Source organism: Eschrichtius robustus, chromosome 19, assembly GCF_028021215.1.
Source record: "Eschrichtius robustus isolate mEscRob2 chromosome 19, mEscRob2.pri, whole genome shotgun sequence".
Taxonomy (NCBI): Eukaryota; Metazoa; Chordata; class Mammalia; order Artiodactyla; family Eschrichtiidae; genus Eschrichtius; species Eschrichtius robustus.
In genome coordinates, this window is record NC_090842.1 from 62148998 (window position 1) to 62162727 (window position 13730).

The following is a 13730-nucleotide window of genomic DNA, read 5'->3' on the forward strand; positions in this document are numbered from 1 at the left end:
AGAAGGGGGAAGGAATCAGAGGTGGGAGGATGCTGAGGAAAGGGGAATTGTCTTAGAGCAGAAGAATGCTAAAACAAGGGGAGGAGTTTTGGGGAGAGAGGGAGGAGACTGAGAGGCAGCCTGAGGCAGGAAGGCGGAGCCTGTGCTTTCACTGTATTTGGCCTTCCTCTATTGTCCCATTCCCCACGACAGAGACTAAAAACCGCAGCATTTGGAAGAAAAAAATAAGTCTTTTGTTTCACCACTCCTTGACTCGGAAGAGGCTGAGGTGTATGGGGAGGTCAAGGGAGAGGGTAAGGAATGGGTCTGGAGATCGGAGGGGCCAGTACCCGGAGGAAGGAAGCCAAAAGAAAGCTGAGCCAAAGCTACTCCCGGTTGCCTGGCAACCGCTGCAGTCAAAAGCCAGCTGGGCCGGCTAGGAGGTGTGGCTCACGGAAATAACCGAGTTGTGGCCCCGCCCCCTGGCAACAAGCCCAACAAAGTACCGCCCCCTAGCAACGTATTGCTAGAGGCGGGGCTCGGTTGACCTCGTATCTTAGCGCCCAGAGCCCTTGCGCAGGCGTAGTCCTCTCTGCTTTTGCTTAGTCCCACCTCCATGCAACTCCTTTCCGAGGCTTCTCATTGGTGAGCAAGCCAGCCAAGGACCTTCTTTAGTTTCGGAGGCGGGGCCCGGCCCCTGCTCGCACTTCGATTGGCCTCACAGACCGTCTACCTCCGGCCGGACATTGCTACGTCTACTCCTTGCGCGTCTATTCGCCCTGGTGGGCGAGTCTTCGGTATCGGAGGCGGAGCAGACGAGAGGGCCCGCGGTGGATTTGGCGGTGTCAAAACGAGGGGCGGTCCCTACTGGCGGGGCGGTTGGGAGGCGTAGGGAGAGTCTTTTCAGCGCTGAGGACTGGCGCTGAGGAGGCGGCGGTGGCTCCCGGGGCGTTTGAGCGGGCTCACCCGAGCCCGCGGGCCAACGCGGATCCAGGCCCGACCGGCGGGACCGCCCCGGACTCCCCGCGGGCCTTCCTAGCCGCCATGGAGGACGGTGTCTATGGTAAGTCGGGGAGGGGCGGGGCCGTCTGGGAGCGGATGGAGCGTTTCGGCCCCAGCATTCCGCCGCGAGCGTTCTTCCCGGCGTGCGCCCTGCGAAGCTGTTCGGCTCCGTCGTCGCTTCGCTTTTGTGGGGCACGGGACAGGCTTCCGGCGGGGCAGGAGAGTGGGGCGTTCCAGGCCATTGTTTGGGCCGAGCCTGTTTCCGGTGGCAGCGGGAAGGGGTGGGAGCGGCGGAGGCGAGGCCGGGGAGGAACCATTCCCTCTGGAGGGGCCGGGCGAGCCCAGTGCCTGCTGGGAGAGGGGAGGGGGCTTTTGGGGACGGTGGGGTGAGGAGAGATCTTAGGGGCTACAGATTCCGCTAAGGCGGGGACGGGGGCCTTCGATGCCCCGCCCCCTTCCTCAACTCTTGCAAGCTGTCATCAGCTTCGCCTGCCATAGTTACTTTCCATGGACCCAGGAGTCCGGACATCCAGACCCACAGCTACCTCGCCAAGAATGGAGGCAGAAAACCAAGGCCTCAGCTTCCTTTCAAGTAATGGACCGAAGTTCAAGCTTCCAGCCCTTTTTTCGCCACAGACCTAAGAGTTCAGGCTCCCAGTCCCCTTCTCCCCCAGGACTAAAGAGTCTAGATTCCTAGCCCTTCCTCCCCTGGACTGAGGAATCTAGGCCCTAGCCCCTTCTTCCAGTAGACAGGAGGCTGGACTCTCCTCCTCCTCCTCCTCCTCCTCCTCCCCCTGAACCTAGGAGCCCTGTCTTCCCCCAGATTTCAGAAATCCACGCTCCCAGTCCCCAGAACTGACCTCCCACCCCTGATCCCCTCTCCCAGAACCCCCGGACCTGACTCCAGAGGAGCGGATGGAGCTGGAGAACATCCGGCGGCGGAAGCAGGAGCTGCTGGTGGAGATCCAGCGCTTGCGCGAGGAGCTCAGCGAAGCCATGAGCGAGGTCGAGGGTCTGGAGGCCAATGAGGGCAGGTGAGGGCTGGGGCAGGGAACCTGGGGGTCATGGGGCCAGGCCAGGGCCGGGGATGCCCAGGTATTGACCCTACACCCTCCGTTCTCTGTCCCTGTAGCAAGACCTTGCAACGGAATCGGAAGATGGCAATGGGCAGGAAGAAGTTCAATATGGACCCCAAAAAGGTGCTTGGGGCCACAGGGCTGGGATCAGCCAGGCAGACATCCAGACGGGGGATTCTGGCATCTCTCTGTTCCAGAAGTGTGGTGGTTAAAGGTTTACCTTAGGTGGACAGACTTGGTCCTGATCCCTGGATTCAGATATTGGCTGCATTTGTTCCTGGGCTGGAACTTCTGCCTGGGAGGTCTTCTTCCCCTTTTTGCTCATATTTTAGGGCCCACTTCTGTTGTCATCTAGAGTCCCCAGGAAGAGCTCGATTGAGTCTGGTAGGGAATATGGATAGTGACGTGTACAGAAGAGGGTTGACAAGTGCCATGACAGAGAGAGAGAGAGAGAGGTACCAGGGCTGTGGACACTCAGAGGAGCAAGCCTGGTGGCATCAAGGAGGGCTTCCCTGAGGAGGGTATATTCGGGTCAGGTTTGAAGGATGAGTTAGTGTTCACCAGGTGGAAGAAAGATGTTTGTTCGTTCATTCAGTCATTCATTTTACACCCATCTCCTGAGGCCTCCCTCGGGCCTGCCCCTCTGCTAGGCAAAGCTGAGGACCCAGAGAAGAGTTTGACCCTGCCTTGCCCTCAGGGAGCCCCTAGGCATGGATACCATGATCCAGAGTGAGATATAGCCACCGTGGTGGTCCTCGTGGCATCAGGAGAGCTTGAGAAAGCCTTAGTCCAGCCTGAGGCTTGGCCCCCACAGCCCTTGATGGACTGCTGCCTACTAACAGTTTCCCACTTTATTCTTCTTGTCCAAAGCAATGGTAGTTTGCTCAGTCATTCAGCAAACATTCACGGACCTCCTGTTCCTTGCCAGACCCTGCTTCCAGGGGGCTGGAATTAACCAGGCAAAGGCAGAGGGAACAGTAGATGCAAAGGCTAGGACGTGGGACGGATGGTATTTGAGGACCTGGGAAAAGCCTGAAAGTAAAACTCAGCCCTACTCCGTTGAGGGTGGGGGTGGGTTTGGAGGCTCTGGTTTCTGAGGATGTGGGGGGAGGGGCGTGGCTTTCTGAGTACCCAGCCCTGAGACCCAGCTCCCGCCCCCCAGGGCATCCAGTTCCTGGTGGAGAATGAACTTCTGCAGAACACACCCGAGGAGATCGCCCGCTTCCTGTACAAGGGCGAAGGCCTGAACAAGACGGCCATCGGGGACTACCTGGGGGAGAGGTGAGACCCGCCCCCTGCCCCCCGCCACCTCCTGCTTGGCCTCTCACCTCGGCCCCTTGCACCCAAATCCTCCCGAGAAGAGGCTCTGATAGATCAACCTTATGACTGGACTTTGACAAAATGGGCTGACAGGAGTCTGGGGGAGCCTGGGACCTTCTGGGGAACCTGGGGACCATCTCTGAGCATCTGGGGGGTGTGGGACCTTTGTGGACATCTGGGCAATGTGGGGACCATCCATTTATGGCTGGGGACAGTGGAGAACATCTGTGGGTGGCGTGGGAGCGTGAGAATGGTGTGAGACAACTGATGTGCACGGGAATGATGTGGACCGCTAGGAAGTGGGGGGGTCATCAATGGATATCTGGGGAGCACAGGGGGCCCATGGACATCTGAGAGCATGAGGGCCATCTGTGGACGTCCAGGGTGTGTGGGGACCACCTAGAAGTGTAGGGTGCCTGAGATTGGATGTTGGGAGTGTATGGGGACCAACTGTGGATGTCCGGGGGTACCTAGGGATTTATGGACATCTGGGGTACATGGAGATCATCTGTGGATGTTGGGAATATGTGGGGACCGTCTATAGACATCCAGGGTGCATGGGGACCTCCTGTGAAGTCTGGGAAACTTGGGGACCATCTGTGAGCGTCTGGGGTGTGTAGAGACCGTCTGAACGTCTGAGGTGCGAACGTCTGAGGTGCACAGGACCATCTGTGAACGTTTGGGATACTTAGGGATTGTGTGGACATCTAGGGTGTGTGGAACTTTCTGGATATCTGCGGTACAGAGACCGTCTGTGGGCATCTGGGGTGCATAGGGACTGTCTTGGGAGTCTGGGCGTGTGGTGGGTCATCTGTAGATTTCTGGGGATTGTCTGTGGACATCTGGAGTGCATGGAGATGGTCCGGATATCTGGCATTGTGGGGATCGTTTTGTGGACATCTGGGGTGCCCTGGGATTGTCCATGGACCTATGGGGGATGGGGGACCATCTACACAGGGCACTGGGGGCTGGGAGACCATCTCCACAGGGCATCTGTGGAACCTGGGGCTCATCAGAGAGAGGTGATGGCCAGCAGAGCACGTGTTTGCTGCATTTCTCCCCACTGAATAGAGGTCCAGCCACACCAGGGTTCTCGAGGCAGACAGTCCTCCCAAGAGCCTTCTGAGTATCCCTGCCCTGGTGCCAGGCCTGTGATGGGGGCTTGGCCAAAACTTTCACCGGCTACAGGGGTAGCCTCTGTGCAGAAGAGGGGGCTCAGCCTCCCCACTGCTTCGTCTCCTGTCCACTCCTGCGCCCACCTCCCCGAGCCCTGTCCCGCGCGTGACTTTGTCCCTGTCCTCCCAGGGAAGAGCTGAACCTGGCAGTGCTCCACGCCTTCGTGGATCTGCATGAGTTCACCGACCTCAATCTGGTGCAGGCCCTCAGGTGAGAGGGAGAGGTTGGAAGGGCAGGAGGGTACCTGTCAGGGCTTTCTTTACAAGTGATGGTCCCTACTCAAAACAAAAACAGCAACAAAAATTAGGGAACGGATCGCCTTCGCATGACACCGAAGTCCACGGTGGGGCTTCCTCCCGGCGTACCTGTATCCAGGTGCTCAAACGGTGTCAGAAGGACAACTTTCTCTTCCTCTTGATTGTGCTCGCCATGGTGTGGGCATTGCTCGCTGCAGACCCTCCTCCCACATGATAGCAGAAGCCCCTAGCAACCATCAGACCCGCTCAGCAACCTTAGTAGAAAGAAGGAGGGTGTTTCCATATAAATCCACCAAAAGTCTCATGGCCGATGCTCAGTGGTCAGATTGGCCACAAGCGTGGAGCTCTCATTGGCCAGTTCCTATCACGGGGGCTGAGAGTGGGGAGGGGGTCCTGCCAGTTCTGGCATCGACACCCGGCCCCTCTCTGACGCAGGCAGTTCCTCTGGAGCTTCCGCCTCCCTGGAGAAGCCCAGAAGATTGACCGGATGATGGAAGCCTTTGCCCAGCGCTACTGCCTATGCAACCCCGGGGTTTTCCAGTCCACAGGTGGGGGCCCAGGCTCCTGGGTCCTGGGGAAGGAGGGAGCTGGGGGCTTGACCTCTCGGGTCCTGGGGGCCCATATGCCCCAGTCATCACCCCCGACTGTCCAATGCAGACACGTGCTACGTGCTGTCCTTCGCGGTGATCATGCTGAACACCAGCCTTCACAACCCCAACGTCCGGGACAAGCCGGGCCTGGAGCGCTTCGTGGCCATGAACCGGGGCATCAATGAGGGCGGAGACCTGCCTGAGGAGCTGCTCAGGGTCAGGCCCCCCCCCCCCTCCCTCAGCCCCCTCAGCCCTGTCCCTCTTCCTGCCGCAGACCCTCCTCCTTGGGGGTTTCCCAGTGCCTGAGCTCCCCACCCGGGATCATCGCCTCGCCCGTGGACGGCGTGGTCACGCCAGCATGTCCCTTTCTTTCCGCTTTCTCTCTCTCTGGCTGCCTGTCTTGTCTCTCTCTTTCTCTTTTCTGTCTCTCTCTGGCTCTGTGACTCTTTCCGGGTCTTGGTCTATCTCATTCTCCACCTGCCTGTCGGTCTCTCTCAGAACCTAGCAGCTCTTCCTATGTCTATGTTTCCACATAGTTTTTCTATCTTTCCTCCTCTCTCTCCTCCCTGGGGCTCCCTCCACTCTTCTGCCTTCTGCTTCCCTTTTCTCCCGGCCTCCTCCCTCCCTCCCTCCCTGCACCATCCCATCTGCCGTCCCACCCATGGTCTCATTGGCTCCCTGGTTGCTGGAGCTCCCTCCTCACTGCCAAGTAGCCCTGGGAGGGTCCCAGGAGCCTGGAATTGCTGACCACGCCTTCGCCCCTCAGAACCTCTACGACAGCATCCGAAACGAGCCCTTCAAGATTCCTGAGGATGACGGGAATGATCTGACCCACACCTTCTTCAACCCGGACCGGGAGGGCTGGCTCCTTAAGCTGGGTACGTCCCTTGCTGACTCTGCTGGCTGCCTCTGCAGGGGGGAGGTTAGTGGGCCCCAGGCTCTGGACTCAGCTTTCTCACGTACCCGCTATGTGACCTTAGGCCAGTGATTCCACCTCTCTCAACCTCAGTTTCCACATATGAAAAATGGGCCGAAAATTAGTTCAGCCCTGTGTGCCGGGCCCAAGCCCAGGGCCGGGCTTGTATTCAGTGCTCCCTAACCCCTTCTGTTCACCCATACGTATTTACGGAACCCCTTCTTTGTGCCAGGCCCTGGTTTAGGCACTGAGGACACAGCCAAGAACCAGCTTGCCCAGTCGCCATCTGGGGGGGAGAGTGTTCACTCAGGATGCTCTCAGCTGTAGTGAACAGGAAATAGCCCAAGGGATTGGGATGCCTGGGAGCCTGTTAACTCACTTGGAGGGAACTCTTGGGGGTCCGAGGCAGACCGACTATGAGACTCTTGGATTTATCCCCATGGTGTGTTACCTCCTCATCAGCCCAGTAGCGTGGTGGCTGTTCTAGGGGCGTCGTACCTCCCCAGAACATCTCCCTTAGGCAGAAAAGAGCCTGCAGAAATGAGGAAACGGGTCCCAGAATACCCCGGTGGACTTCTCAGCTGGTTGGATTGGTTCCTGGTGGGGAGGGGAAGCACCCTGGCTGGCTTAGGTGAATCGGGAGCCCCTGGCCACGATGGGATGGATGGGGCAGGGGCCAGTGACCCTTGGAACACATGGCACCAGCAAATTCAGGGTTAGTTAGCAGAGGTCCGACAGGTACAGCTGGCTGAGGATTGGAGTGGTTCTCAACCCCGGCTGCCCAGAGATTCACCCGAAAACCGCAATGGCCAGTCCACAGACTTGTGAAGTCGGGTCGCTGGGGGCGGGATAGGCCATCAGTCATGTTGAAAGCTCTCCAGGTGGTCCCAGTGCATGGCCCAGGTTGAGAGCCGTTGGCTCGGAGCTGGGCCTGGTAGTAGGTGCCCTGGGAGGGTCAGCGGTGGCTTTTTAATGGAGGAGCAGTGAGTGGCTGCCCCAGGGAGACAGAGAATCTGGTGAGGAATTATAGTCCGGCTTGGACAGTGAAGGCAGCCCGGACAGTGGGAGGGCCCAGAGGAAGCTTCCAGCCTGGCACAGGGTCAAGGCAGGACTTTGCTCCGTTCACGTCTCATCATCCACACTGCACCCCCCCCCCCCACATGGAATTCTGCTCCTAAATGGAGGAATCCCTTCTCCAGCCACAGTAGCAGGTCCCTGGTGCATAAAAAATGCGAATCACTCTTTCCAGATAACTTGCTGGGGTGGATGGATTCCTGCATCAGCTCCGGCGGATGCCGAGGGAGGCCGACAGGTCTTGGGGTCTGGGAGGAATTTAGATGGTTCAAGGAAGGCCAAATGGTGCCCCTGGCAGTGAGTGGGTGGGAAAGAAAAGCAGGAGGGGCAGCTTCCTGAGGAACTGGTTCTCTTCCAAACCGCGCCCAGCAGTAGGAACCCTTCCCATTTCTTGGATGAGGAGATTGAGGCTCGGTCACTGTCCAGCAGCCACTGGGCAGAGGTGGCCTTGGACCCAGATCTCTGACCAGAGCACATCACAAGGTCATTAGAAAAAGCCACGTCTTAAACACTGAAATACAGGAAAGGGAATCTGTGGTGGTGGTTATATTCACAGAGATGGTTAATAAAAGTCATTATTACTGCAATTTAATCGTTGTGGGACCACCAGGAGCCCAGAAGCAGGTCACTCTGAAGCAGGAAGGTGTGGGCTGGAGTGGGTCTCCAGACTGGCATCCACAGAGGGCAAGCGGTTGTCCTGAGGTCACAGCCAGTGTGTACTGGTGCTGACATGAGTCCCGTGCCACCTTGGCCCAACGCCGGGGGGCTTTGTCTTCTGCCTTGTGGGGATGACTCCCGTATAGAGACATCTTCACCGTGGCAGTGGAAGGCCCCCCTGGCCTGGGATACGTCCTAGGGGTTGGGCCGGAGCCGGCAGTGGCGCGGGGAGGGACTCTTGGCCGCCTCAGTGCGGCTCAGGGTCCTCAGCCCGGGGTGGGAGAGGGTCAGGCCATTCCTCCCTCATGTGGATGTAACTGGTTTTCTTCCCTCTCTCTCCCTCCCTCCCTCCTTCTCTGCGTGTCTCTCTCTGCTGTTTCTGTCAATCTCTGTGCCACCTCCTGCGCATCCCTCCCCTCCCCAACCCTGCGGCTCTCGGGGGCACCCCATTCTTCCGCCTTCCCTTCTCGCCTGGTCCTGCCTGCTTTCTCGCTGTCTGCCCCAGGAGGTAGGTACAAGGCCGGCCCCGTCCTTGCTCCCCGACATGACACAAGGGGAGGGGGCTGCCCTGGCCTCGGGCCCATAGCAGGGGGGCTGAGGGCCCTGACCCGAGTCGACAGACAGGCTTAGAGAGTGTAGAGCCGCACGCTGGGGGTGGACCGGTCCCAGGGGCCCAGACACCACGCCTGGTCCTGCTCGTCCGTCTTCCCACGCATCGCTCTTTCCGAGGCTCTGACAGCCCCACCTTCCCTGCGCTCGCTCTGTCTCTCACCGCCCCTCGCCCCTCGCCCCCCCGTCCCCGCCCTCCCAGAGGCCCCGTCCCCCTGTTGAGCCCAGGCCCCCTGCCCCCCTTCCCTTCCAGGGGGCCGGGTGAAGACGTGGAAGCGGCGCTGGTTTATCCTCACGGACAACTGCCTCTACTATTTTGAGTACACGACGGTGAGGGCGGGGCCGAGGGGCAGGGGGCCGGACTCCTGAGTCTGCGGGAGGCAGGGGCTGGGGGCGGGGGGAGACTGGAAGTCTGAATCCGGTCAAACTTGTTCTCTCAGGACAAGGAGCCCCGAGGAATCATCCCCCTGGAGAATCTGAGCATCCGCGAGGTGGACGACCCCCGGAAACCAGTAAGACCCTCCCTGTACCCCGTCCTGCCGTGTCGGGGGGTCTCCCCTGGCCCCAGGGCTGGCTCTTCCCAGCTGTCCGTCGTCTCGTGTCTACCCAGAACTGCTTCGAGCTCTACATCCGCAACAACAAGGGGCAGCTCATCAAAGCCTGCAAGACAGAGGCAGATGGCCGGGTGGTTGAGGGGAACCACATGGTGTACCGGATCTCGGCCCCCACGCAGGAGGAGAAGGACGAGTGGATCAAGTCCATCCAGTGAGCCTGCGCCCCAGAGTCCTTGGGGAGGGGGTGGCCGGGGGCCCAGGCCCCTCGGCCCTCACCCTGGGATCCCGCCCCTTCTGCAGGGCCGCTGTGAGCGTGGACCCGTTCTATGAGATGTTGGCTGCGAGGAAGAAGCGGATTTCTGTCAAGAAGAAGCAGGAGCAGCCCTGACCCCCTGCCCCCAACTCCATTATTTATTACGGAGCTGCCCTGCCCGGGTGGCCGGACCCCCGGGCCCTGGGGCTGCGGATCCTGGTTCCCCGTTTGGAAAACTCATCTCCTCTAGCTCCTCCCTCATTATTTGTAATTAATACGCTGTTGGTAATCTTATGAATTATTTAACCATTCGCGGCCTGCGGACCCCCTCATCTCTCGGGGCTGGTGGAGCTGAGGTGCTTGGTGGAGCTGGCCTGCTAACGCGTGAAGAAAGGGTGCTGTCCGTGCAGCGGAATGAACAGGGCATATCCTGGATGGCTCGGTTCTGGTTTCACCCATAGCTCGCGGGGGTGGAGTAAAGGAAGAAGTTTAACTGGGTTGGAGTTGGCGTTGCATTAGAACTGAAGGGTGCTGAGGATGCAGGTGCGCAGAGCTTCCGGGACGAGGTCTGCCGTTCATTCTAGACATTACTTGACAGCCAGGCGCCAGGCAGACACTCATCCCACCTTTGCTCTCATGGGCTTGTGGTCTTTGAGGGGCAACAGACAATATCTGATCGGCAGGGCTAGAGGTCAGTGGTGTCGGGAATAGGTTGGGACCAGTGTAGGTGGGGCGGGGCTTTGGGGCCAAGAGGGTGGGACTCTGGGCCGATTGAACCGGGTTTCCCAGCCACTAGAGGATCATCCTTTGGAAGACATTTTACACCAGGCAGGGGTAGTGCTGAGAACTGGCATTTTTATAATATCTCCTTTCCCGGGAATCTGACAGCTTACAGAAATGTAAGGACCGCGTTCTTTGAGGGTGAAACTTTGGGGGGGTGGGGTACCCCTGAGCCCCAGGTCCAGGCTTGTCCCCCCCTTTGCCTTCCAGCTTGGGGTGTGCGTGGTGTCCCCAAGGAACAAAAGCACATGGATCCCGAGAGGGGTGTCGGGAGACCCCGTCTCTCTCCTACGTCCAGATCTGCAGCTGAGGAGGATTTAGTACGAGAAACCACAACTCCAGACAGGCCCAGGACCAAGCCCCTGCTGGAAGGGAAGCCTGTCGTCCAGGGCGTGCCTGAACTGCAGTTAGCCTCCGTGACCCCGAGGGATCTAACTCCTAATTGTTGAGTGCTGCCAGTGGGGTGTGGAAGATCCCGGGTCTCTGGGCCTTGACCCGGCCCCGCCCTTGGCCACAGACATCCGCGGGTGTGAAGGCTCCTAATCTGTAACAACTGCAAGGTGGTGCACCCATCCCTCCCGGGAGACTGCCGGACTACAATTCCCAGCAAGCTATGCGGCACTGGCCGCCCCACTGTCGGGAGAGCCATTCTGGAGGTCTCCTGGGAAATGTAGTTTCTTAAGACCCTGCTGTTGGGTTTCCCTTAGGCTGATCCTCTGTGCCCCACTTCCTCAGGTTGGGAAACAAGGCCCTGCCTGACCGCTTCCACCCCAGGGGCTGATGGGGAATGGAATTCCCAAATGAGGAAATGGAATTCCCAACTCCTCTCAAAAATCCCACGGAGATGGAGTCATTGACCCAAGAAAGTCATGGGAAATGAGGTCCCTGGGTCGGTGGAGGGTCCCACCACTGTCTTCCCCCTGTGTTGCTCTTCTCCATGGAATGAACCCGTAGGTACCGAGTGCCTATTGTGGGTAAGTAGCTGGCTCAGTGGAGATGCCCCAGAAGAGCATTCCAGGGAAAGGGAACAGCATGTGCCAAGGCAGGAAAAGGCACATTGTGTTGGAGTAACTGACAGCATGTTGGTGTGCCTGTACGGTGGTGATGGAGTGAGGATGGGGTGATGGGAAATGGAGGAAATGCCTGGGCCCAATCATTTGGGGCCCGGACAGCCGTGTTAGGACTTTGTACTCTTAGCTGATGGGAAGCCATCCAAGGTCATGACAAAGGAGAGTGATGTATTTGGGTTGACGTTGCAGGAGGGGCCCTTTGGCTGCTGCAGGAGAGTAATTTGGAGGTGAGCAGGGGCAGGAGCAGGGAGGTACGTTAGGAGGCTGTGCTGTCATTCTGGTGTAAGAGGGTGTGGCCGTAGACTTGGAGAGACCCAGACCCGTGTGAGTCCTTTAGGAAGAGGAGCCAGCAAGACTTGCTGAGGGCTGGGTCAACGCTGGGATTCTAGCTTGAGCAGCTGGTGAATGGCAATGTCATTTACTGAGATGGCTAAAGAGGGGATTTATGGGGGGAGAAATCAGTGGTTCTGTTTTAGCCAAATTAAGCTGGAGATGCCTGTGGAACATTAAAATTAGACTCCAGTCACCTCAGAATTGTCCTTCAGTTTTGCCCCCAATCCGTCTTCTCCCCAAGGATGGAGAATTCTGGCTTTCAGCTCCCTCCTCTCCCAGGACCCCATACTCCCAACCCCCTTGTTACGGGTTGAACCGTGTCCCCCACAAATCCATATATTGAAGTCCTAACTCCCAATACCTCAAAATGTGATCTTATTCCAAAATAGGATCATTGCAGATACAATTAGTTAAGATGAGGTCATTAGTGTGGGCCCTAATCCAATTTGACTGGTGTCCTTATACAACGGGACATTTTGGACACAGAGACACACATGCAAGGAGAGAAGGCCATGTGATGATGAAGGCAGAGATCGGGGTGATGCTTCTGCAAGCCAAGGAACACCAAAGATTGCCAGACAACCACTGGAAGCTAGGAGACAGGCCTGGAATAGATTCTCCCTTAGAAGGAACCAACTCTGCCGACACCTTGATCTTGGACATCTAGCCTCCAGAACTGAGACAATAAATGTCTGGTTTAAGCCACTCAATTTGTGGAACTTTGTTACAGCAGCCCTAGCGAGCTAATACACCCCTTCACCCTCAGACCCAGGAGTCCAGGCCCCCAGCCCCCTCTTCCCTCAGACCCAGGAGCCTAGGCTCTCACTGCCTAACCTGGCTGGGTTCCATGCAGCACCCACCCTGGGCAGACGTGTTACAAGATCAGTTCAAGAACCACCAGATCTATCAGAAGTGGCAGTAGGGGAAGGAGGCAAAACCTAATCCTCTCATTCACTCTTTCTCCATCGCCCACAACTTACATGTGACCCTAATGTTCTCATAATCTTAATTCCTAAGCCGGGAGTCCACACAGCGTCCCGGCTGGGTCCCCACTCCTGACCCCTTCCCTCCTCCCTCATCCAAACTGCTTCCCTCATATACACAAATGAATCTGGTACCAAGGTGACGGCGGGTGGGGGTGGGGGGAAGAAGGCTGAAGCCAGGAGATCAGAGATGCCAAGACAGACCCAGTCAGAAGAAAAAAAGACAAAGATGGAGACAGAATCAGTCAAGAGACCAGGACAAATTGAGAAAAAGAAATCGAGACAAAAACCCGTGGCAGAAAGACATAATAGAGACAGGAGGGTGACGGGGACACACAGACAAGGAGAAAGAAGTAGAGATGGGGTGAAACTCAGACGAAGAAATAGATGAGAAGAAAGAGGCTGAAGACACGGGATGGGAAAACAAAGACAGAACTGGGACCGGGTGAAATAAGGAGCTAAAGGGACAAAAGACAAATAGAGAAATTTGAATGGGGAGGTTCGATTAGGGGGAAGGCAAGAGAATGTCAGAGAGGTGGGTGGTCACATGGAGAAACAGGTAAACTGAGGCACAGTTACCATGGGCAGGGAGATAGATTCTGACCCTCGAGGCACAGGCGGTGCCATTCTGAGGTGTGTGGGATGTGGCCATGATCCAGTGTGGGTGCTGGCAGGTCATTTCTGAGCATTTTCCTCACCAGCCCTGGCCCCGGGACAGCTTCTGGCCACCTTGCAGAAACCCAGCTCTGACGATAACCTGCCACCTTCCCAAACCCTCGCCGGCTCCTCGTCACCTCCTGAACTGTAAGTTGAGGCTGCAGCAGAAGTCGGTGATGCCGACACCAGACTGAGAGCCAGAGAAGTGGAGAAGCCGGGGGTCTCGCTGCCACACAGGCATTTCTGCCTTTCTGAGCCTCGATGTTCCTATCTGTCAGATGGGGCTGTGAGGATGGCCATATCTCCTGGACAGCACCCGCTCCCTGCAGCCTCCCCTCTTCATCTCCCGAAACACTCACACGCCCCACGTTCCTCCAAAAAGTTTTTTGTCTTTTTTAAATAATGTGAAAATGCCACGCGAAGGTTTGAACCAGAGGCCCCTCC

At 57.7% G+C, this 13730-nt stretch overlaps 1 protein-coding gene across 2 annotated transcripts; it reads left to right on the plus strand.

The window, feature by feature from the left end:
• Positions 1-771: 771 nt before the first annotated feature.
• CYTH2 (cytohesin 2) lies at positions 772-11839 on the plus strand. Of its 2 annotated transcripts, none has more exons than XM_068528055.1 (12): positions 772-1042; positions 1868-2015; positions 2114-2180; positions 3220-3338; positions 4683-4763; positions 5246-5358; positions 5468-5616; positions 6167-6278; positions 8910-8986; positions 9097-9168; positions 9267-9421; positions 9511-11839. In XM_068528055.1, the coding sequence occupies exons 1-12, from the start codon at positions 1024-1026 to the stop codon at positions 9596-9598; spliced, it is 1200 nt and encodes a 399-aa protein (XP_068384156.1). In that variant the 5' UTR covers positions 772-1023; the 3' UTR covers positions 9599-11839. The 2 variants fall into 2 exon arrangements, with proteins under 2 accessions (XP_068384156.1, XP_068384158.1); XM_068528057.1 differs by lacking the exon at positions 772-1042 and adding an exon at positions 1391-1573.
• Positions 11840-13730: the final 1891 nt, after the last annotated feature.

Bases quoted from the DNA above. Each gene is read 5' to 3' on its own strand.
- CYTH2 (XM_068528057.1), top strand. From the start codon at position 1,489: ATGGACCCAGGAGTCCGGACATCCAGACCCACAGCTACCTCGCCAAGA. The intron at 2,016-2,113 runs GTGAGGGCTGGG...CTGTCCCTGTAG, and splicing joins CTGGAGGCCAATGAGGGCAG to CAAGACCTTGCAACGGAATC. The intron at 3,339-4,682 runs GTGAGACCCGCC...CTGTCCTCCCAG, and splicing joins GGGGACTACCTGGGGGAGAG to GGAAGAGCTGAACCTGGCAG.